General features: G+C 32.9%; 1 protein-coding gene across 1 annotated transcript; it reads left to right on the top strand.

The window, feature by feature from the left end:
* The first annotated feature begins 11,107 nt into the window (after nt 1-11,107).
* On the top strand, nt 11,108-16,125 carry LOC132037927 (mitogen-activated protein kinase 20). The gene is made up of 10 exons (XM_059428583.1): nt 11,108-11,478; nt 12,356-12,764; nt 12,972-13,099; nt 13,249-13,308; nt 13,795-13,944; nt 14,024-14,179; nt 14,296-14,507; nt 14,599-14,700; nt 15,047-15,216; nt 15,325-16,125. The coding sequence occupies exons 1-10, from the start codon at nt 11,455-11,457 to the stop codon at nt 15,762-15,764; spliced, it is 1,851 nt and encodes a 616-aa protein (XP_059284566.1). The 5' UTR covers nt 11,108-11,454; the 3' UTR covers nt 15,765-16,125.
* Nucleotides 16,126-25,611: the final 9,486 nt, after the last annotated feature.

Below are 25,611 nucleotides of genomic sequence, written 5' to 3' on the forward strand. Positions count from 1 at the left end.
AACAATAAGAAATGAACTAGCTTCCACAATTTAAAGCAAATGGCTTTTTTTTTTTTTTTTTAATTATTTATAATCGTAATGTTCGGGTAAATTTCCTAAACATTGACTAGTTTTGTGAAGTATCAACTAAAATTACTATAAAAAGTTAGGCAACAAAAAATGACAATCTACTTTCATTTGATATGTTGGCCTAAATTTATTGACTTCTCGATACACAATCAAATCCTCTTTTTGATGACTAAATGCGTGTCTAGGTCTAGCTCAACAAAAAATAATATTTACAAGGATTTCAATCGAGATACCTGAACAAGGCATAAGTTCAGTCCCGAATCCTTGAATTGAGTGCAGTGGATGGAGAATTTATTTTATCTTTTTAAAGCAAAATACTTTTTTAATATTCGTGGTGTTCGATTGAAGTAACTTATCTATTAAAATAAAATTACTGAATTTTTTAGGCAACAAGAAATGATTCAGCTTCCACAATTTAAAAGCTATTGAATCTTTTAGATAATTGAACTTTAATCCTACTTTTTTTAGCACATGGTTTTGTTTCTCATTAAAATTTCAACCTTTTGTGACTTGGTGTCTATTGTTGCACCATTCGTTCTTCCACGACGAAAACTTAGTGATTGGGGCAATAACTTATATTTTTATGTCAAACTTTTCGCCTAATTTGTTGTTACAATTATGTGCATGATATTGACCCATGGTGAAGTTGATTAAGATGTTTCATTTTATAGCAATTTTGCACATTGCTTTATCAAGGTAGGTTGTGGGTTTCTATCTTTGCTAGGAAGCAAGTATCTATCCAACTTTTTTTGTTTTTTTTTTGGCGGGGGTTAGTAACACTTTTGATCTTTTAGTTATTTGTAAATTTTGAGTTTATTCATTATGATATCTCACTAAGCATATTTTATTTAAATTAATTGAAACTTGCATTTTTATTTCCTTTGCTTGTGAATATTAACAAATTTATCATAATTATCAACTGTTTCACCACTTAATTAGCCAGGTGTTATGTTAAGCTTTTATTGTTATTTCACATTTGACGGTAATTTATTTTTAAAATAGTAATATAACAGATTTTTAACATAAAGGGCAAAAAGATACATTCAATTAATTGGATGTTAAATCCTTCAAATATCAAAGAATTAAAAGTAGTAAAATTTATCAAACTAAGGGACCAAAAATGCTATTTGACCTTTTTTCAGAAACCTAAACCACTTTATTATGTGATGTAAGATTTGATTCCCTGCTAAGGTTTACCGTCTAGTGATATCGGTAGGAGTCTATCACACAATAAAATATGAATTTTTATTGTATACCTTCGCTAAGTCTCCCACACAATAAATTTAGATTCAATTCTGATTGTTACCTTCCTTATTTTCCTTCCCGAACCCCAATATAATTAAAATTATTTAATTTAATTGCAGTTGATTATATACATGTTGGATTTAAACATAAATGAAAAAAAAGAAAAAAGTGGCAGGGGTTTATTAGGCTTCTAAATGAAAGGGACATGAAATCTGCTTTTGGTGCTTAATCAATTAGTCCATAAACACTGTTGGGATTTCATCTAGTACTTGATTAATTTAGTACACATGCATGTGTCTGTTGCTACAATGCAATGCAGACAGAATCTACTAGTTCAGTAACTTTTAAAGAACAAATTGATGACCCAAATCAATTAACACGTAAAGGAGTATGAAAATTATAATAATTTTGTTTTTATCATTTTTGTGTAATTAGCTCATTTTGAAGTCCTCCATTCTTTAACTATTGGCCCTGAACGCACGTTTTGTATCGTGTTTAATTAAACAAAAAGACATCACTTTCACACCAACCCTTTTTGCTGCTCTATTATTTATGTTCTCCTATATCATTCATGAAACCCACGTTAATTAAGATTTAAACGACCCATTAAAAAGCTTGCTAATAAGGACAAACTAGCACAAACTACTTAGTTTTGCTAATTACAATGATTAATTAGTGGACTTTTATGTCTTTAAAACTGTCGGTACGTCCCTATGATGCTTGTGAATAGCCAGGGAAAATAATTGAAAACATTCAGCCCCACAATGGTTTGTTTTTGTTTTTGTTGTTGTTGTGATAAGTGGTAGTAATGGCTTTCCTGGAAATAATAGCTTTCTTTTCATTTGAAAAGTATGCAATTATTTAGATCGCAACCTTTTTTGTTAATGAAGAAATTTATTATTTATTCCGCTTCGATTTTTGTCACATTCTTTCCTTTTTTATTCATTTTAATTAAAAAAAGAATGATATATTTCTACATTTGAAACTAATTAACCTTATATTTTTCATTTTATCCTTAATGAAAAGTTTTTATAATCACACAAATGCATTTAACGCCATGAGTTTCAAAAATTTTAAGAACACAAGTATCAAAATTAGCCGATATTATGTCACATAAATTGTGGAGTATTTGAAACTGAATGACCAACCTAATGCAGTAAGAGTCATAGAATCAATAATAGATGATACGTAAGATCCAATTTTGTTGACATGTTAGATGTCCAAAGAACATGATTAGGAGCTTATAATCGTGGTTTATTTTAAGTCAGCAGTCCTGGGAAGCCACCTTTCTGATTAATTAATGACATAAAAGACAAATGAAGATGAATATGGAAAACATAGCTAAAACAGAGAATTAGTAAGACTTTTCACAAATGAGTTAAATGTATATTAAATACCAAATAGTAACTTATTTTGAATGTTGTGGGGCTTGTAGCAAATCATGTCAAACAGACAAACACAACATGGAAATTGCAAAAATAACTAATTTAAAATATTGTAAGGTATAAATCTTTTAGAGGTGAACAAAATATGTTAATACCAAATAAGTTAACATGTACTCCCTCGTCTCAAATTATCTGTCGTGATTTCTATATAGTTGTCTCAAATTATTTGTCATTTTAAAATTTAAGACAATTTTTTTTTTCATTTTATCCTTATTAGTAGTTGTTCTTAAAGACAACAACACCTCAATAGAGTAAATATTTAATGAAAAAAAATTATATCTTAAGACATAAATGACGGTAAAGTAAAAAATTCTTCTTAATTAATATTTTCTTAAGAGACGTGTAAAAAAAAAACACGACAAACAATTTGAGACAGGGAGTACTATTAAATACTACAAAATAAGTTAAACAAGTATTTAAATACCTTCTTCTTTTTTTTTTGCGCGAAATGTCCTTCAAAAGGACTGGTCTTTAATTTTTACCCCTCAAATTGGTGGTCTTTAATTTTTGCCCTTTGCTAAAAGCCCCTTGTTTCGGGTTCGAACCCTCGCTCAGTCAAAAATTTTAAAAAAAAAAAAAATTGGCAAGGCATAAGTTGGGTTTCAAACTCTACCTTAAGCCAGAGTTTCTGTAACACTTCATACCTTTAAACTAAGCAACGTTTATGATTCAGAGACTTAGAAACCAAGACGGAAAGTGTTGGGATTAGAAATTTTGCCTCAGATCGGTAAATTTGATTTCTACGTCAATTGTACGAGTCGTACATTTATGTACGGGCCGTACTTGAACGTACCTCACGGGGGAAAATCAGAAGTCACTAGAATGTGACATTCTAGGTACGGCCAACATGAATGGGCCGTACTTCTGGCCGTACTTTGTGACCGTATATTTTATATGGGCCGCACTTTCAAGCTGTATCTCATTCCATAAAAATCATGATTTTTAGAATTTGGCATATGAGGTATGCCCAGATTGTACGGGCGTACATGTTGCCCATACATTTGCCCGACTCAGTAAAAGTATGAATACGTGGGTTTTAGTTTTTAATCCCACTTTTCATATTCCTAAGCCCTAGCACGAAGTTCTTCTCCTCCTACTATTAGAATACATCAAGGTAAGCCTATATTAAGCATCCCAAGTGAATTCCAACATATATTCTTGAGTATTAAATAGGAATTCATTGTTCTAGACCTAAGGATTTCAAGAAAACACATCACAAGGATTCAAGATTTAGGCTTTTGGGATTCTTCTCAAGTTCAGACCATTAGTTACAAGTTTTGGAGCATTAACATGTATGTAGGGTTTCTATCTACGTGTGGGAACATCATTGTTCTTCCATAATAATTGTACGAAATTTCACTAAAACTAGGGTTTCCAGCCATATTCATAATTACCTAAGTGAATGTACCATGATATACCATGTTGTATTATTACTTCATTTTTTTGTTCTTAACAGTCCACTTTGGTTATTGAGAATTTGTCTGTAATCCATAAAACCCATACTTTGCATTTCATGGGTTCTTAAATGCAAGATATGAACTTTTATGTTTATTTTCATGAACTTCTACATGCTTCCATGTTTTCATACAAGTTATATTATATATCTATTTTCATGTTATAATACAATCACGAATCATGTTTACAATCATGTTTATATTTATATAATTCATGGGCTACTAAGGCAATTATATCCATGTTCATGTTTTCGGAGTTGCACAAATACCAAGAAGGCTCAGATAGCCTGAAACTACGTATGCTAGCGTAGGATAAGGATTGCTCTGCCTAGTTAGGACGATTCCTTCATGTTTACCGATTGCGGGTTATCAGATCCGTTCATGTCATGTTCATGTCTTGTACCCCGGCATGGTACGGGACGGCTTAGCTGATCGGGATCAGACGTCAAGTGGTTATGTGGTGGTTACATGTCGGTTATACTAATGCTCTCCCACAGATATCTTTACAGACTGAAATATTTTATTCATGTCAGATGATATTCATATTCATGTTCATGTACAGCTTACAGATACAGTTTCAGTTCTGTTATTTCTTGTCCCATGCTTATTTTATTCAGTTGCTTTACATATCACTACAATTCGAATGTATTGATGTCCCCTTTTATTTTCCTGGGGGCATGCATATCACGATACAGATTTACAGGATGACGGATCAGCTCGTTAGGACCCTGCACATATCAACTATTGGTGAGCCTCATCTCATTTGGGGTTTTATCTTTATTTATTTATTGTTAGTTATGCAATTAAGGTATGCCGGGGGCCCTGTCCCGATAAACAATTCAGCAGTTAGACTCATGTTAGAGTTTTTATAGACTAGACTAGTTCAGTTATGCCACGTCAGATGCTCAGAGTCGTATAGCCAGTATTGGCTCGGCATTTAACATATATTCTTAGACTTATGATAATTTAATCTCATGTGTTGCTCTCACCACGCATGTTTATATTATATTCAAAGATCGCCATGCCCCGTGACGATTCAAGAAGCTATTTGGTTCGCTCGGTCCACGTACGGCCTGTGCACCGAGTGTCGGGTTACGCACAGGCTATGGTTAGGGGCGTGACAGTTTCAAACTCTGCCTTAAGACAAAAAAAAAAATTACGTTCATGGAATTTTGCAAACCTCTGCCTTAAAGCCTAACTTTGGGAAAACGTTAGGCCTTAAGGCCTAATTTCGGGTAAAAGTTTGCCTTAAGGAGCCTTGCGAATCCCAACTTATGCCTTGCGATTTCTTTTTGACTGAGCCTGAATTCAAACTCGGGACTTCGGGATATTAAGCGAAGGGCAAAAATTAAGGATCACCAATTTGAGGAGCAAAAATTAAAGACCACCCCAATGAAGGACAGTCCTGCAAATTGCCCCTTAAATGCGAAATAGTGTGGGATGTGAATTGCCCTTCTTTTAAGGTGGTCTTTAAATTTTGCCCCTCATATTTGAAATCTTTAAATTTTGTCCTTTGGCTAAAACCCATGAGTTTCAGGTTCGAACCCCCACTCCGTCAAAATTTTTTAAAAAATCACAAGCGTAGTTTAAATTTCACTATGCCCCCAAGCATACACTTGTTAAGGAATTACCAAAGTTATGCTTGGGACTCGACATACTTATGCTTTATGGCGTACTTGGCATAAGTATGCCGGTCCGATAACTTTTGGTAATTCCTTCACAAGTTTATGGTCCAATATACTTACGGCAAACTTTTTAGGGCAAACTTTTAGTTAAACCTTAACTAAAAGTCTTTTCCTAGTTATGCCTTATGGACGGACTTTAGTTAAAGCATAACTAAAAGTATGGCCCATAGCGCATAACTTTCCTCAAGACATGACTTTGCCTTATAAGACAAATTTTTAGTTATGCCTTAAGAAAAGTTTCACCCTTATGAGGCATACTTTTAGTTATGCCTTATAGGCATACTTTTAGTTGTGCGCCTTAATCCAAAAGTCCGCCCCATAAGGCATAAATAAAGTCTTTCCTATTATGCCTTATGTATAGACTTTTAGTTAAGCGCAACTAAAAAAGTATGCCCCATAAGGCATAACTTTTCTTTAAGACATAGACTTTGTCTTATAAGTTTTTAGTTATGCCTTATGGGGCATACTTTTAGTTGTGCCTTAACTAAAAGTCTGCCCCATAAGGCATAACTAGGAAAAGACTTTTAGTTAAGGCTTAACTAAAAGTTTGCCCAAGATATCTTCGATCCGCATAAACTTGTTAAGCGAGTTGGCCAAAGTTATCGCCGACCCGCATTTATGCCAAGTCCGCCCATAAGCGCATAAGTATGCCGGTCCGATAACTTTGATAATTCTTTAACAAGTGTATGTCCGGTCCGTATACACGCGACCCAAACTTGCCTTGCAATTTTTTTTTTTTTAATTTATGCTTGAGCGGGGTTCGAGCCTGTAACCCATGATTTCTGCGTGAACGCTTAGCGTTACAACGCAAAAATTAAAGACCGGCAATATGAGAGGCATAATTTAAAGACCACAAATATGAGGGCAAAATTTAAAGACCACCCCAAAAGAAGGGCAATCCGCGCAAAAAAATGAATAGAATAACTTGTTTTGAATCAAGTGGGCCTTGCGGCAAACCACGTCAATAACAACATGGAAATTGTACAAATTAACTAATTTAAAAATATTGAAAGGTATGAATCTTTTCAGATGTGACAAAAATGTTATTAATCCATATTTACAAACAAAATTAGAATAGAGTTCGTATTAATTCACTATTAGATCTATGGGACTTCGTGTCCATCTCGAATATCAAATTGGAAAAAACGAATAATCAAAGATTCAAGATATTACGTCAGCACATCTTTGCAAACCTTAAATACAAACAACGAAAAAAGGTAAAAAGAAAGAAATTCCTTGGTGAAATTGAAAACTCTACACATAAAACATAACAACTTGTAACTTCAAATCTCCAATCAACCTTTCAACTCTATCGAGAACAGAGACGAATTTAGGCATAAAATTTGGGTCACGTGAACACATGATCACTCGACTAAACTCGATATATTATGTATATAATTATGAAAATAGATCTAATATTAGCTGAAGGAACACATAGTCAAATCAGGTTGAGTGGAGCACTGGTCAGGGGTTGTGTTTATTTTCTCAAGGTCTCGGTATCAAACCCCAGCTCCCGCATGTTTTATGCTTTTTTTTTTTTTCTAAGCAGCCTTTTAATTTTCCTTTTTATATTACTCTAAATCCTTTTTCTTCTATAATTCTAATTCCCCAAATTAAAAAATATGTTTCCTTTTTTTTTATTTTTTTTATATTACCTCTAATGACTACCCCCCCCCCCCCTTTTTTATTTCTAACTACCCAAGTTTCAAAAGGCAAAAGAAATCAAAAAATTCTATACGCACTATGGTGCAACGAACTAAAGGCAAAAGAAATCAAAAAATCCCATTGCTAATAGTGAATTCATCATCTTGAAATCACTGATTCGCCTCTGATCGAGAAAGTAATAAAGTTGTACCTTACAACTCCAATCAACCTTTCAATTGTTACTGTGCTATGTACATTAAAAGTCCAATTTCTTTTGGCCTTTCCGAGTATAAAATACAAATGAGTACTAGCAAAGCCAACTCTATTTTCGTTTTCTTTAACGGCTTAAACTTTCTCATAAGATAGATCTTACATTTTAATATGGTATTGAAGCAAACAAAGATATTGCGTTCGAATCTTATTAATACTATTAGTTATCATTAAAGATTTCACGCTTAACATATAAAATAATCAAGCCATACATAAGAGCCTTATTAATAATTTAAGTTTTTAAATAAAATAATCGCATATAAATCAAATTTGGCCGAACTGAAAGCTAAATACCAGACACTGAGGTAAAAAAAAAAAAAAAAAAACCCTTAGAATCTTAAAAAAAACAGAGAGCTACTTATTTGAACCGACACAAGATATAGTACAATAAACTGACAGTTGGCAGGTTGGTGTTACTGATTTTCTCATCTCCATACCTAATTGTGACGTGAGTAATATGTTATTCTGGAAGCTGTGAACTGATGTGGCACAACCTTTTTTTTTTTTTTTTTTTTTTTTTTTTTTTTTACTTCACCAACTTAACATCTTTATTCCATGTTTGTTTTACTATTATCTTATCTCAAACACCCTTCTTTCTTGTGTTCCCTAATTTCATGGCATTGCCAGTGCCTCTGGAATTTTGTTTATGTTTGTACATAATTAAATCGGTAGGGAAGAACTTAACTAGACAATAAGAGCCTCAAATATAACATTGCAGTTCGAGTGTAACATCAAGATCAATAGGGTGCAGTTCGAGTGTAACATCTAGATCAATAGGGTGTCGTTAGTGACTATTGCTATACAAATATTTTCCCTATGATGTGCATTATTATATTAACTTTAAGTTATTAAGGTTAAATTGATTCCGTCAGTGTAAACATTCGATATAATAAATAATGAAATAAAAATATACATAGGTCATTTTGAAAATAACTATTTAATCTCTTTATTGATAGGCCAAAATAGTGTATTGCCGCAGAATACCTATATTTCACTGTTGTATCAAAATTTTGTAATAGCATAATGTAACGCCAACTATTACTTATAGCCTTGTGCTATAAAACATGAGATATATGAATTGTACGTTATTTTGTTTTTCGTAAGATATTCGGGTATCCATTTTAGAGCTTGATTAATTTAAATTAGCGTTAAAAATTCTACTTTGGAAGATAAAATATTCCCTACTAAAAATGATTATATTCTCATGGTTCAAACTTCAAACCCAATATCTCTAACTAATAATGAAGAATATTTACTCCCTCCGTTCACTTTTACTTTCCACTATACTAAAAATAAATTCTCTTACATGCCCACTTTAGCATATCAAGAGAAAGACAATTTTTTTTCTCGTTTTATCCTTAACTTTAATTACTCATTTCAAAATCATTTTACAGGTCTATTAAGATTATACACCAATTAATATAGGTATTATGATAAACTATATACTTCATTTATTAATTCTTAAAGACGTGTAAAATTACAAGTGAACGAGGAGAGTACCATTTAACCATAATCTTTTGATGGTAGGACAGAGCTAAAAGATGCATACAAACACAATATTACTCAACTTTCCAAAGCTAATGACACAACATCAACTTGGTGGACACAATTAAATGTTCAATGCATATTCAAAAAGGGACCATAAATGATAACGAGATCACACATACATATGATCCCTTACTCTTCTTTGTGTTTGTGGTGGTGTTTTTAAAGCACGGATTTCTTTCATCATCACGGAAATCCCTTTTCCTTCCCATCAATATTTTACATAACAAGTAGCAATAATTAGGAATTACAATTTTTCCATACAAAATCTAATAGTAGTACTATAAGACAAGAAGGAACGGATAAATATTAGAAAGTAGTAAAATCTTCGACCCCCGAGTAAAAGCTTGGCTCTTTAACATTCTTAAGTATTATTATTTTACAGAGTAATTAATCAGGGACAGAATATAGCACGCTCACTTATGATAATAAGTGTAAAGTTATTACTAATAGAAATAAAAGTTTCATACGATATGATACTTAAACGATCATGTTATTCGAAATAATTTTCTTAAAAAATGCGTAAGATCAACTTATGCGTACTTCACTTAATTAACATACAGTCAGTTAAGCCTATAAGAAAGCAATCCTAAGGTTGAAGCAATTGAACTCGCACCAAATATTATAATTGTGATTTGACTTGAAGTCGATCTCTAGCTTACTAGAATCTCATGCTTCGACCACCCCTTTTAGAAGGCACTTGAAAATAATTATAAACAAGTTTTTATAATAAATATTCTTGGTAACTTAAAGAAAAGGTAACTAATATGCTCTAAGCCTGTAATGATCAGACTACACTCATCATGTATAAGTTCATTTTTTGGACCCTATACATATAGGTTTCCAACATAATTTAAATTGAAAGCATCGGATTTTTATACATTAACTATAAGCGGATAAGATTTAATCACGCTTGTTATTTATGTCAAAACCAATTAAATGTATGTAATCTCTCTTTAAATATTTTTTTGATCATTTAATAATGATTAATCAATAATTTTTTTTTGCATTAATGTACTTCTTAGCGCTACAACAACAATAATAACATATCCAAATGTGTCCCACAGTAGAAGTGACTTTACCTCTACCTTGAAGGTATGTCAAGCTTCCGTAGAATTCCTGCTCAAGTAAAAACACTTCAAAACAGTTCGGAAAAAAAAAACAGCGAGAGTGAAAAAACCATGACAAAATAGCCATTCTCAAAGAGAACAGTAACTAAAACAAAATAATACAACAATCGAAATAAAGGGTACATTAAATAGGAGCAGAAATTGAATTAAAAAATAAAAACTAATGAATATAGTATTATTAATTTAATATAAGTTGAATAAGTAGTACTATAAAATATGAAACGTCAGCAAGTGATCAATTATCCTTTTTGAGTTAAATGCATCCCCGCCGCTTTAGTGTGACTAATTGACTCGTACATGCAAACACAAAGCTAATGCTGTATTGTATCCAGATAAGGTACACTCACATCACATGCACCTCAAAAATAATACGTAAAGTGGTACTCCCTCCGTCTCAATTTACGTGTCATTTTTTATTTTTCGAAAGTCAATTTAATTTAGCTTTGAAGCTACATTAGATAATATTAACTTAATATTTTAATATTAAAATTTATATATTCGAAAACTAAATAAAGTGACTATGTTTCAACTTTTCTATTACAAATAGTTTAAGGAAAAGTGATAACTTTATATTATTATAAGATTAAACAAGTTTATAGATACATCTCCATATTTGTGTGTCTTCATTTCTCTTTCTCCACAAGTCCCAACCCCATCACCTCAAAGTTGTCGGTGTGAGATCTCCCTCTTCCCCACGAGCTAGGGTTTCTTCAGATCCACATAATTTCACACCCCACATTATTATTAATTATCCCCATTTCTTGATTCTTGAGATTTAGGGTTTTGTTTGTGGAAATGTTGAGGCCATTTTGTTTATGATTCTTCTTGAGGGAGAAGAGTTTATGAAGGATCAAGATAAGGACAATTTGAAGAGGATTAGTTGGGGCAAATGCGGTTGAATTCTTGAATTGGGATTACTCGATTTGAATTTATCAATTGTTTTGTGGGGTTTTATTCAAAAAAAAAAATGCAGCCTGATCACAGAAAGAAAGTGAGATTTTTGTTCTTTTCTTGAAATTTAGCCTGATGAAATTACAATCTTTATCCATATGTTCAATTCGTTGTATTGTTTGTGAATTGTTTTTAAAGATTTCAAATGGTATCCCTTTTTGTGTGTATTTTTTTTTTAATTTTCTTGTGTTTTTGGGATTGAATTTGTTGTGAAATGATTAGGTGGGCTACAATGTTATTCTTGAATGATAAGCTGAAAAGTGGGGTCCTTTGTAATTTTTCTATGTTTGTTTTTCTTTGTAAATTGGATTACTTATTTTGCCCAATAACTGAGATCATGATGTTGTACTCAAGTCTACCACAACTAATGAAAGATTTTCAATCATTTGAAAAGTTAAAAATGCCTGATTGTTAATTAACATACTTTGAAGAGTCATTCTTTAAGCCTGTTGACGGTTTTGTATTTAAGATTATCCTTCTTTTTGACACTTCAATTTTCAGAAAGATGTGTAGATTATTTCCTGCATTGGTTATTCTATTTACTATGGTGAAAAATTGTTTACTTGATTTAAACTAGGTATATTTTGTATGTACTCTATGGTAATTGTATAATCCTCTCACTTTACTTGATAAAAAATGGTATTTTGCAACATTCAGGTTTTACTATCCTATATTGTTTAATCATATTAAGGGTGAGTGTTTGTTAAATTCTCTATTTGTATAAATGTTAGTAAATGACATGTCTACTAGTTATGATCTTGTAAATTTGATTTTAAAGTGTTGCAAAACTCATAGAATGGAAGAAATATGACAATTATTTATCAGGGATTAGTTGCTTTTAGCTTTAGATGAACAGAGTTGAATGCTTTTCTATTTTATCTGAAATGAATAATCTGATTTTATGTACCATGATGCAGAGTTCTGCAGAGATGGACTTCTTCTCTGAATATGGTGATGCAAATAGGTACAAAATTCAGGAAGTCATAGGGAAAGGAAGCTATGGTGTTGTTTGCTCAGCCATTGACACACACACTGGTGAAAAAGTGGCAATTAAAAAAATTCATGACATCTTTGAACACATATCTGATGCGGCACGGATCCTCCGCGAGATCAAGCTTCTGAGACTTCTTCGCCATCCCGATATAGTTGAAATCAAACATATTATGCTGCCACCTTCTAGGAGGGATTTTAAAGATATTTATGTTGTTTTTGAGCTCATGGAATCAGATCTACACCAAGTTATCAAGGCTAATGATGACTTGACACGTGAACATTATCAGTTTTTCCTTTATCAGTTGCTTCGTGCCTTAAAATATATACACACAGGTAAATTACTCATGTCTCTTGCTGCATCTTCATAGAGTTTTAAGTGCTTATAATATTACACATTATCTTATTTTTTCCCTTGACAAATTTTTAAAAGTATGTGTGTATATGCCTTAATGGGGCACTGATCGACCCTGTTGTCATCTATACCGGACTAGTCATTTCTTATGTGTTGTCATAATCTCGATGATTCTTGTTTTGCTGCAGCTAATGTCTACCATAGAGATTTAAAGCCAAAAAATATCTTGGCAAATGCGAATTGTAAGCTCAAGATCTGTGATTTTGGGTTGGCTAGAGTTGCATTCAATGATACACCTACCACAATATTTTGGACGGTAGGTGATACTGAAAGTTAAATATGTTCACATATACTTTCCGCCACCACTCATCACTTATCTGTTGGACACATTCTATATTACCAACATGTCATATTCATCTCTGTTGGGGCATCCTCTTGTAATAACTTCACTTTTGAAAATTGCAGGATTATGTAGCTACTAGATGGTATAGAGCTCCAGAGTTATGCGGTTCATTTTACTCCAAGGTAGTTTGAATCTTGACATGTGATCAATGAATTGGTTTAAAAAAAGATTTTGTATGTTAGGTGCTGTCACAAGCTAGATGCATTTCTCACCTTTAATCCGTTGATTTGTTTCCTGCTATGGTTAATAATCTAGCAGTAGGTATCTACTTCCCTTGTTCTCTACTTTCAACTTAGGGTGGCATTGGCCTTAACCATGGCATGGGATAAGTGACATGTATATGTGCACGTGTCGTGTGAAGTTTCTGATTGTACAGCTTTTTTATTCATGGATCAGAATAATTGTTTACATGCTGCACCTGCTGTGAACATTTTGCATTTCACCTTTTATATGGAATTGCTGATTTTTTCATGCATTATGGATATTTTATCCTGTTGTGAGGTCGATCTCCCTTCTTAGCAGAGTGTCAATTTTACTGGAATTTGTTCGTAATCATTGCATTGCATATAGTTTTCACTATATAAATTTTGATGGTTTTCGGCTTGCAGTATACCCCTGCAATTGATATATGGAGCATTGGCTGTATCTTTGCTGAGGTTCTCACTGGGAAGCCGCTTTTTCCTGGGAAAAATGTTGTTCACCAACTGGATTTAATGACTGATCTGCTTGGGACGCCGTCAATGGATACAATTTCTCGTGTATGTGTGTGTGAATTCATACTTTTGACAATTTTCCTCGAACTACCTTTCTCATTAGTCCTTTTTGTGGTTGTTGCAGGTGCGTAATGACAAGGCTAGGAGATACCTAACTAGCATGAGAAAGAAGCAGCCTGTTTCTTTTGCCCAGAAATTTCCAAATGCTGATCCTTTGGCCCTTAAACTTCTTGAAAGGTTACTTGCTTTCGACCCCAAGGACCGACCCACTGCTGAAGAGGTTCGTGGTTTTGTGGCGATCATACTATTTGAACTTCTCTTTTGAATATTTTAGTATATTTTGTTCTCTTGCATTGTAATTACTCATTCCCCCCTCTCCCCACCTAAACAAATCAGGCACTAGCTGATCCTTACTTTAAGGGCCTGGCTAAATCTGAAAGGGAACCATCATGCAAGGCAATTTCAAAGATGGAGTTTGAATTTGAGAGACGAAGAGTGACGAAGGAGGACCTCAGGGAATTAATATTCCGGGAGATACTAGAATACCATCCTCAGCTGAGGAAGGATTACATGAATGGTGTAGAAAGGACTAATTTTCTGTATCCAAGGTTATATTTTTTTTCCTAGACTTCTGTTCAGTGGTTAACCTGTCTAAACAAATGTTTGTTTTACCGACTAGATATTGCTTCTTCCATGCAGTGCTGTTGATCAATTCAGGAAACAGTTTGCTCACCTGGAAGAGAATGGTGGTAATGGCGTTCCAGTGGTTCCGATGGACAGGAAGCATGTCTCTCTTCCAAGGTGATTATGAGTCCTGATACTCAAATTTCCTCCTCTATATTTCTGTCTAGGAATAAGATCAAACATTTACTTTTATATGACATTTGATATAAAGCATTTGAGTTGACTGGATTGTTGGTGCTATCAAGAAAATCATTTGATGTTTCAGCTTGGGACGTCCCTTGCATGTATTTATGTTGTAATTCTGTGGTAATATGCATCTTCAGATGTAATATATGCATCATACAACATTTGTTGGCTTCTGCAAGGTCTTGTTAAAGATGAACGAGTAGAAATTTTATAGTATAAACATGTTTGTTTGTTGTGATTTGAAGTTAGAAATGATAAAACTGTGATGGTATTGCAGGTCTACAGTTGTACATTCAAATACAATCCCTTCGAAGGAGCAGCCTATTGCTGCCAATATGAGAGACCGGCAAAATGGTGAGGAGTCTTGCAGTAGAAACTGCAGAGATACTGAAGGCCTTGCTAGTAGTCTAACAAGAACCATACAGGCTCAGCCAAGAAATGCCTTAGGTATTTTCTGTCAATCATGAAATCCTCTGCTAGTTTAGATTTCTATAATAATGTGATCTTTCTAATGTTGTTTGTCTGGTTCCCCATGCTTCTATTCAAATCCAACAGCCAAACCAGGAAAAGTTATTGGTCCAGGTTTCGCTTATGATTCCGGAAATAAAGAAAAATATGATCCTAGACCTCAAGTCAGGAATACAGTAGGCGCCCCTCAGATTATGCCTTCAGCATTTGGTTACGACAGAAGTGGGGTGGTGAAGCAAGAAAGGCCTGTTGAAACAGATAGGGATATGAATTCTCATGCAAAGCCAATGGCACCATGTGGTATGGCTGCCAAGTTAGCCCCAGATATTGCTATAAACATTGATAGCAACCCGTTCTATATGATGCGAGCTGGAGTGACAAAACCTGATCGTGTTGATGACCGAATTACCATAGACACAAACTTATTGCAGGCGAAATCTCAATATGGTGGAATTGGAGTTGCAGCGGCAGCAGCTACTACTAGAAAAGTGGGGACTGTTCAGTATGGTATGTCCAGGATGTACTAGAAAAATGGCTCAAGTGGTGAATGGTCTTTGATTTTTTGAGATGAACATTTGTTGAGTGGGTGGAAGTCCTTTTCAGAAATGGGGGCAAAAACTTGGCGACAAAAAGGGTATGGTGGATGTACAGGCAGGGGAATCTGCAAGGATCTAGTCCTGTTTTCTAATTGTCAGTTTTTCCTAGTCATCACAAAACACTAAATGATATTTTCATCATGAGATTCATGTTAGTGAAATCAAACTTTGATTGCCTGATGGTAATGTATGTTGGCCATGATCCAGTAACCTTACCCCTCCCCCGAGCAGCGACGCCTTCGCTCTTTCTGAAAAATAGTGAGTGGTAAAAATTAAAAAAATAATTTATCGACGACTGAAGGTACTTTTTTTTTTTTTGCCCTTCTGCTTGAAGCATCAATTTCATGATGTTCTTCTAGTTTATCTACATAGCAAGAGAGAGATAAAAAGTTAGGTGAGATATGTCCCTTGATCAAGTTTTCTTTTTGCGATCGTTGGTTAAGTAAATTTCTCTTTATCTTAGCAAGTTACTTCTCTTCCCTAAGAGGCATTTTGTTTAGTCATTCACATCGAATGTTTAGGCATTTTGTCAGTATTTTTCACATCGAAAAATATATGATCAAGAGCGTATAGTTTCCTCTTTCAGAGCTTAAGGGAGTTCTATCCTTCATCCTAAAGTTTGAGGATCGAAGGGTTAAATAACTACAAAATTGTTGATTACACTTTTTTAAGAATGTACTCTTTCAGGGAAAAAAATTATGTAAAATAAAAATATGTTTGGATAATTGTATTCTTTTTTCTTTATTTTTGTGAGTATATGGGAATAGTCATATACTTTTTTCAATTGCTTTCATATGGCTTTGTTCGCCATTTGTAGATAACTCTTTCTCAAACACAACATTTTGAATTTTAGATGGTGTACTTTCTGGTGCTAAAGCAACTAAAATTTCTGGACAATGGAGCTCCAATCAAACTTTCTATGAGCAACTTTGAAGAAGGCCCCAAATGTGTTTTTATCCAAGGAAAGAGTCAACAAGCAATTATTTAGAAAAAGGAAAAAACCAGCACCTGCATTATTTTTGCGGTGGCTCATCACGAAACATATACTGACCAGACCATAGAAAAACAGAATTACTAAATGATAAACCTTCTGTCGTTAGATCAAACAAATTTCTTTAGTACGAGAAGCAAAGCATGGGCTATTGAGCCATTAGACAGCTTATTAGTATTATTTTCTTTTCATGTTTTTTAAGACAGAATAAAATATTTTTCCGCTTATATCCATTCACAAAATTTGCCCTTCAAGAAATTACACTACAACAATTATGTCCGTTGTAATATACATATCTATTGAGTATTTTTATATATTTTTTTCTGAATAAATATGGGAATGTGATATTTTAAATATAGATATGTTTGTTTATTTTTCATACCAGTAGTATTAGAATTATTTTCGACTTCTCGTAGTTTTTTGTCCTCCAACTGCTGTTAATACCTGTTGTTTCATATGCTTCAGTTATTATTGTTGTGGCTACTGTTCTCTGTTCTGAATTTTATGTAAGGCTTTTCCTACTATCTGCTATGTCTTTTTACCGCTATACTTCATTGTTTCAACTGTTTTGATATGCGCTACTTGAGCCGAGGGCTTTTCGAAAAATAACCTCGCTACTTCCACGAGGTAGGGTAAGGTCTGCGTATATTTTATCCTTCTCAGACCCTACCTGTGGGATTTCACTAGGTATGTTGTTATATATATGTTCGTCTAATTTCACTAGGTATGTGCAGGGGCGGAGCCACATTGGCTCCAGGATCCGAACCCCCTCGGCGAAAAATTACAGTGTATTTTCAAAGTTAAAATTATTTTGTTATATATATAGTGTTGAACCCCGACTTTTTCGTGTATTTAATTTAAATTTTTGAGCCTCCTGGGTATGTGGTTGTTGTTATATATATGTTCTTCTAATTATTTTATTGCCTGGACGCATCGCATAAATGTCCCTTTGGAAGAGTGCATATATCAAAGAAAAGATCTTAAGCCCAATTGCTCAACATGTTTGGCAGCCAAATCTTACCTACTCTCCAAGTTCACTTCACCTCCCACGCCACTCCTTCAACCACCAACTCCCAATGGCGTAGAGTTAAATAACAACTTTTTAGTGTAGGTTTTTATATCTCGATTAATCATATAACATAAAACGAAAATGAAGGAACACTCTTTATTATCTAGACTAGATGACCACTTCACATGCTTTTTCGTCACATGCTACAAAAGAGAAATAAAAAGAAAAAGAAAAAGAATAAGAATCACATCTTGAATATTTAAAATCGAGCTACCATTTATAATTTATTAAGTTAATTATATCAATTTCTAGATAAGAATTTTGGTAGAGTATATATAAATCATAAATTTTGTTGGATTTTGATGTGGTTGTATCATATGATATGTGGAATATGTTTATATACGCTTTGGGGTTTGTCTATGGGGTTCTTCATATTGTCTTTAAATTGTCATCTTGAAATGTTATGCTCTTTAATCCATGCTTTTATATTTCTTTGACCTCTTAATTTTATCAAATGTTACTAAACATTCTTGTGTCAGTATATAACATGTCTTGAGGGGTTAGAATTATAGTTTAATGATTGCAGTTTTATTTTGTATAGCGCTTGGGTGCAAAATCAATTTAAACATAAGCACCTCCAATAAGTTCCCTTCTCTCACCACTCATGTATCAACCTCACTTCAAAAAGTTAAAAGAGAAAAATTACCAATTTTTTTTTTTGTTTGTTTTTGTTATGACAGTGATCCGGGATAACTTGCCCTCGACTGTTTCATTGAGTATTTGTTACCTTTCAGTAACACAAATATCTAGTAATTCTATCTATTTAAAATTTAAATATATGGAAAAAAATTAGTGTAAGAAAATTAAAAAAACCAGTTTCCAGCCAACAGTATATATGCCTATTGGGGTGGAGGTGGGGGTGGAGGGAAAGGAAGGAAGGATGGGCGTGGGGGGGCACATAATTTCAATGCATAGCATGTGTTTCTCCTCATAGCCATGATTATTCAATATCCTTTTTTCAGCCTGCTTACATAGCGTCCACAATGTCTTGTGTGCATTGTCTCAAAACAAACCCCACATTGTTTCAGTGTCTTTTTAACCCACTTGCTCCTCATTTCAATCCCTTACACTGTATATATAAGTTGAGTACCCAGTGTTAGTAATGAGTACAATCATCTACATAATAATTCTATATTTTAAGTTTGTAGTAGAAATTGTTATGGTTAAGTACTGCTATTAGACCTATTACTCTATGACAATGGACTCAGATTTCGTATAAACTACTAATTCCATATATAATTCTAAAAGTATTCAACTGTATATACATAGTTAATCTGCAAGAAATGTTAGAATTACAATCTTTTCAAGAAACTTTTAATGTGGACCATATATATTAGGTAATTAATTAATTCCTATGATTTTCAATAAAGTAATAATCAGATAGTAATATTTTATAGTTATGTAAATATATTCGATAGTTTCTTCATGGAATGAAACAATTTATTAAGAGTCGTCCTACGTTACATTATTTTATTGAGAAATTCCTAGGATTAAAATTGTTGCTTAAGTGTCTAAAAATCTCTTAGGCATTTTATCAAGTTCTCCTCAGGGTTACAAGCTCACGAAAATTCCGAGGTGAATTTTCATCAATTTTTGTTTGCACAATAATGGTTGAAGATACGTTCCTTATAAGTTATAACTCTATAATTGTATTTGCTTTTCAACAAGAAATTCATGAAGATTAGCTGTACGTTGTTTCTTACACTTGAAAGAGAAGTGTGGATGATTTGATATAATATAAGAAATTTCCTTAGTCCCGCGAAGACTTTGTCCTAACACAATTTCTTTTGTCTTAATTTCTCACTCCAAAATCCTAATAATTGAGACTAAGATACAGGACAGATGGATTAGATTTGGATCAATTCATGAACAAATGACAATTTGTCCAATTATATAAAATTAATGTTAGGGACTGAAATTAATGTTTCATTGGTGGAACAAAAAGGAAAATGCAATAAAGAATATTGGCGTGTTACACTATGTATTCAATTGTTTATTTGGGGGCTGTTTGATTCAACTTACTTTAGTTGATTTAATCAGTTTGAATTAATGCTGAAAAAGCAATTTTTATGGCCCCTCTATAGCTGCATACTATTTGTCCTTCAACTATCATTCAATTTGTCCAATTATTATAAAATTAATGTTGCATAAGAACGTGATGCCTATAGTTTTTTTTTTTCTTTTTCAAATAAAAAGAATTAATGTTATCATTGGTTTAGATGATTTTATTCTAGAAATATATTTTCTATCCAAACGCTATGAGACAAAAACGAAAATGCACGATAAAGAACTGTAATGCTCGTTCTTTAATTTTTGTTGACATTCCATATCCAAATTTGCTGTGTAACGACGTAATTGGCAAATTAACATTAGTTTTGTAAACCCCTTATAGAAAATTTACCTTTCAGCCTTCTCTCCTCTTTCACTTTTTCCTATTCACGGCCCACTCGCATCAAAAGAAAAAGTGACATGTTTAAAAAGGTGCTTAATGAAACTGAAACGTGTATTCAATTAAGATTTACTTTGGTACAAGAAATCTAGTCGTCACATGATTTCAAATTCACAGTACAAAATATATAATTTTTAAAGGAAAAAAGATTTAATCACATGGCTGAGAACGTTCAAGGACTTAATCCATTTGAATAAACAAATATAAGGAGTATAAAATATAGATAGTGAGTAAAAAATCCTTATTTTGTATTTCTTATTGTCTGGTAAATGCTTTCTCAAGGACTCATATTAAGTCAACTAAAATAAAAGTAAATAACCCCATCTAATTAAGTATAAATAAATAAATATACAGCATACATAGTAAATCAATGCTCATTACCACAATTTAAAGGAGTCAATAAACTTTCTGTTAAAATTTTCAATCTCATCCAAGTCTCAATTTGCATTTTACCAAACACAGTAGCATAGAAGAAATCAGAACAGCAAGAGCAACGTAGTCAAAGGGACTCAATTGAATGAAGAGCAAGATATCAATTAACTCTTGAATTTGAAAAATTTAACAAGCATATTCCTATAACCTTGATGAATAGATCACTGAAGAAAATTAAATGACAACAGCATTTCAATCATTAGAGCAATCTTTTATTTGCTTCTAAAAGAACAGATAATGGATAATGAAACCTTGATATTAGTATCTTTGATCAACTAAAGTAAGTTGAATCAAACAGCCCCCAAATAAACAATTGAATACATAGTGTAACACAAGAAGGAGGATTGAAATTAATATTTGAATATTGTACATTTTCTGAAAAACCAATTTTTATGGCCCCTCTATAGCTGCATGTATATTGCTTGTTATCCGCCTTTGGAGGTAATTTGTCCTTCAACTACTCATTCTTATTTATTGTGATAGGACTCAAGTTGATATTAATTAAATCATTAAAGTTTTTTTTTTTTTAATCTATTGTCTGGAGTTCGAGCTTTAAGAATGAATTGACCTCTCGTAACAAGCGCTTTACTCTCCAAAGTGGGGTTTCCCCAGCAAATCCATATTAATCGGGTCTCATAGCGAGACCAAACACCGGATATGAAGTTATTTGTGACATGGGGGATGATGATTTTATTCTAGGTTCTCAAGTATATACGTTCATTATTTTCTATCCAAACATTATATTTTATACGTGATTGAGCACTCTCTTTTCAGAAGTAATATCTTATTAAAAGCAGCTAAATATTCATGAGTTAAAATCTTGAATCTGCGACTAATTCATAAAATGCGATATATGTGTAAAGGCGGTTGAACTAGTAATGCTCGTTCTTTAACCTTTTGTTGACATTCCATATCCAAATTGGCTGTGTAGGCGTAGATATTACCAATAATTGGCAAATTAACATTAGTTTTGTAACCCCCTTATAGAAAATTTACCTTTCATCCTTTTAGATAAAAGTTCAACTCTCATTAAAAAAATCCTTTGTTCCTCTTTCACTTTTTCCTATTCACGGCCCACTCGCATCAAAAGAAAAAGTGACATGTTTAAAAAGGTCCTTAATGAAACTGAAACGTGTATCGACAAACCAGTAAAATAAGATCAGAGTTGGATTTTTACTTTGGTACAAGAAATCTAGTCGTCACATGATTTCAAATTCACAGTACAAAATATATAATTTTTAAAGGAAAAAAGTAATTAAAAGTTGGGATATAGGGGATCAACATGGCTGAGTGTGAGTTGGAGTTGGATCACGTTCAAGGACTTATGCAAGTGATCCAAGAAAATTTGTACTTCCCAACGTACACTATATTACAAAAATTGAGACAATAAACAAATATAAGGAGTATAAAATATAGATAGTGTGTAAAGATGTAATGCTTGAGGGTAACAAAAATTTGGTAGCTCTGAATTCTGATCACATGAAATCCCAATACCCCTACAAACTAGTAAAAACTCCCCCCATCCCCACCCCACAAAATCAGCATTCTCTTCCCTTTAGATTATAATTTAAGTTATATATCTTTATACTGATTACTGACAAAATGCAATAAATTTTAACATGGCCAGTATTATTTAATTTGTTATACATAGTACTACTATTTACTAGGAATAATAATATTTTTGGTCCTTCGTTTATTGGTAAATCCTGATCCTAGTGATATCTAACAAAGTCACGTTATATAACTTTCAATTAATTAAGATGTGTGTTTAGATCTTTTCTATGTATGAAGTGTGTAAAATCTTGATGGTTTTAGAAGGCCAAATAAATAAATAGGCCTTTACAGTTGAGATGAAATTTTATTTTGAGACCTCAACTGAATCTTGCTCCTTTTAGGCACTCCGACTTCCACCAAAGTTTGTCTATTAAGCACTTGAGCCACAAACTTTCATCAAGATGAAGCGCGTGTTTTTCAAGCAAGCTGAGACAACAAAATTACCAACCAATTGGCAATTGGTTACAAATTTAATATAACAAATGAGTAATTACATTTGAATGGTTGACACTTATGGTAAATTTATAAATATTCACAAATAAACGGACCAAAAGTGCATTAGAGATCGGAAGTGTTATTATTAACAGCTATGTACAATTATCTTTTTGTTTTAAATTACGCCTAACTTAAAACTCTTTAAATTATAGACTAAAAAATTGGATTCCAAAACCGCCGACTCATGTCTCCTTCCTGGAAACACCATCTCACTACTAACTCTCCAAAATTTGTAAGCCACGTCATCAAATTAAGATTAAGAAAAGTAATATTGTGGGGCTCAAGGGTGGGACCTATGTAATTAAAAGTATAAACGTGGATCCATGATTATTGGGTACAACCTTTGTATAGAGATTAATAATAATAATTTAATGCACAGGGAAGAGGGTTGCACATGGGGATGGTTGTTTGCTTCAAGAAATTCATGTGATCACATGTGCTTTTCCTTTATTTTTATTTTTTCCTTACCGTGGACCCCACCCATGCACCTGCGTGTCTATCCTGTTTTCCCCTCTACCCTCCCACACTCGATTACAGTGCCTCTCCGTTTCTTACTCGCCAGTTTCAAAGACGTGAGGTTCACTTGCTTATAGAAATCAAATTAATTTTGATGATGAGTAGTTAATTAAGATGTTCATGATTAAGTGGAAACATCTGGCTATTAAGTGGTGAGATTTGAATTTAATACTGGCGAGAATCCGCTTTAATTAAAAAAAAAAAAAAAAAAAGTTAATTTGATTGATAGAGAAAAGATAGTTTTGTTTGTTGATGAGTTGATTACTATAGATTTTACATGTCTCCTCTTTTGATTAATTATTTTTTTCTTCATTTTATATTTGGTAGAATTTCATCATTAAATAGAGTACACATTTAATGAAAAGAGATTATAACTTAGATATAAATAAAGATAAAGTTAGTCAGATCCCCCTCTTAATTAATATTTCTAAAGGGCGTGTAAAACATAAAAAACAATCGATAATTTGAGACAAAGGGAGTAATTTTTAGATTTACACGTCGCCTCTTACATGATTTTGACGTTTTCAGAAAAAGATTTAAGCTTGTGAAAACATCTGGCAATTAAGTGTTGAGATTTGAATTTAATAATGGGGTGATTCGGCTTTAACGAAAAAATTTGATATGATACGAGTAAGTGTAACTTTTTTGTACTCACTCAGTTCACTTGTTTGACATTTTTTTGTTTTGTTTTTTGGTTTTTGCTCATCTTAAAAAAATGGATTTTATATATCTAAAAATTAATTAACTTGTTACATTCCATTATCATTGATATGAGTTGCAATAAGCTCTAGTTGGTACAAACAACTAGTTGATAATTTTGGTAGTCGATACACATTTAGCTAATGTGTCAAGTGACTTTCTTCCTTTATTGAATTTCATGCTTAGGCCAATTAAGACAAAGAAAACTTAATCTAGCGTATTCATTTTTATCCTTTTACCATGAGCTTTCCTTTTTGCTCTCTTAGTTAGCTGAACCACAATCTTCAAGTTGAAGGTAAAGAATGCTTATAATCATAGCAATTTCTCTTTTTGTGTGTGTGTGTGTCTCTCTCTCTCTCTATATATATAGAAAGAGATAGAGAGAGAGAGCAATTAAAAAAAAAAAAGATAAAGCACTTATATTTCAATTATTGTTCAGATATATAAGGACCATTATAATAAAGATTATTATACTCTTGATCATGAAATATAAATTTTTTTTGGCTTGGTATTATAAGCATTGTATTTTCACAACTGTAAACTTCCTACGACATATAAGCGATTAGTATGTTTTTCCCCAAAGCAAGTTTCTCATAAATCGCAAAGACCCAGACAAAAACTAAGCTCCTATCCACGACCACGTTGTTCATAAGGACCATAGTTGTATAATTATTCGTCAACGGATGCCATCCCAGATTGGGTAAGAATGTAAAACGTCCGCCAAAATTTGTCTCTTTTTAATGTATGTGTCTCGAGAAACTTGGAGTTTCTGAGACATACATGTATAAGAAATATTATCTTCATGATATATTTTTACAGCCAACAAAATGTCATTTTATGTTCGAGATCACAAACTTTTTTAAAAAAGTGATTTAATTTTTTAATCTAATCAAACGCCACCATATAAAACTAACAAAAAGAATATACATGAAATATACTTCATCAATTTTCTGGTGTTTTAGGCTTTTCATTTTGTTTCAAATTAAGTGGTGCTTTAAGATTTCAATAAGAAATTGATCTTATTCTTTAAAAATTATCCTTATTTATATAATAAAAAATCATTAAAGGTAAAATTTGATTAGGGGTAAGTTAGTAAGAACACTCATAATTTTCTGGGATTGAGCAATTATTAAGCGGTGTGCATAAATTAAAAACACTACGAGGAAGTATAAAATTAATATATATTTTTTTTGTTTCCCATTTGGTGTCCGGTACTCTCATTGGAGCCCGACTATATCCGGATTAGCTTCGCATAGGGCACCATTCAGGGGGAAGCGCTCCCTACCAAGGATTCTTTCATACCGAAGACTCGAACCCCAGACCTCTGATTAAGAGAGGAGCAGCCCCATCCGCTGCATCACATTCTTTGATAATAGTATAAAATTAATATTATTACTACGTTAAGGTAAACGGAAGATTAATAGTGTAACGCGTGGGAGTTACTTGCTATGACAAATCAATATCCATCAGGGGCTTACCAAAAGGCCCAAAAAACCAAGTAGGGCCAGGCTTCGTTGGCTTTGACATTTCCAGAACTCATAACTACAATAATTTAACACTCACCACCCCCGCT

The sequence above is a fragment of the Lycium ferocissimum genome, chromosome 11, assembly GCF_029784015.1.
Source record: "Lycium ferocissimum isolate CSIRO_LF1 chromosome 11, AGI_CSIRO_Lferr_CH_V1, whole genome shotgun sequence".
NCBI classification, from domain to species: domain Eukaryota; kingdom Viridiplantae; phylum Streptophyta; class Magnoliopsida; order Solanales; family Solanaceae; genus Lycium; species Lycium ferocissimum.

Excerpts from the sequence above, each read along its gene's own strand:
- LOC132037927 (XM_059428583.1), top strand. The coding sequence starts at position 11,455 with ATGCAGCCTGATCACAGAAAGAAA. Across the intron at positions 13,945-14,023 it reads CAATGGATACAATTTCTCGT|GTGCGTAATGACAAGGCTAG; the intron begins GTATGTGTGTGT and ends TGGTTGTTGCAG. Across the intron at positions 14,508-14,598 it reads ACTAATTTTCTGTATCCAAG|TGCTGTTGATCAATTCAGGA; the intron begins GTTATATTTTTT and ends TCTTCCATGCAG.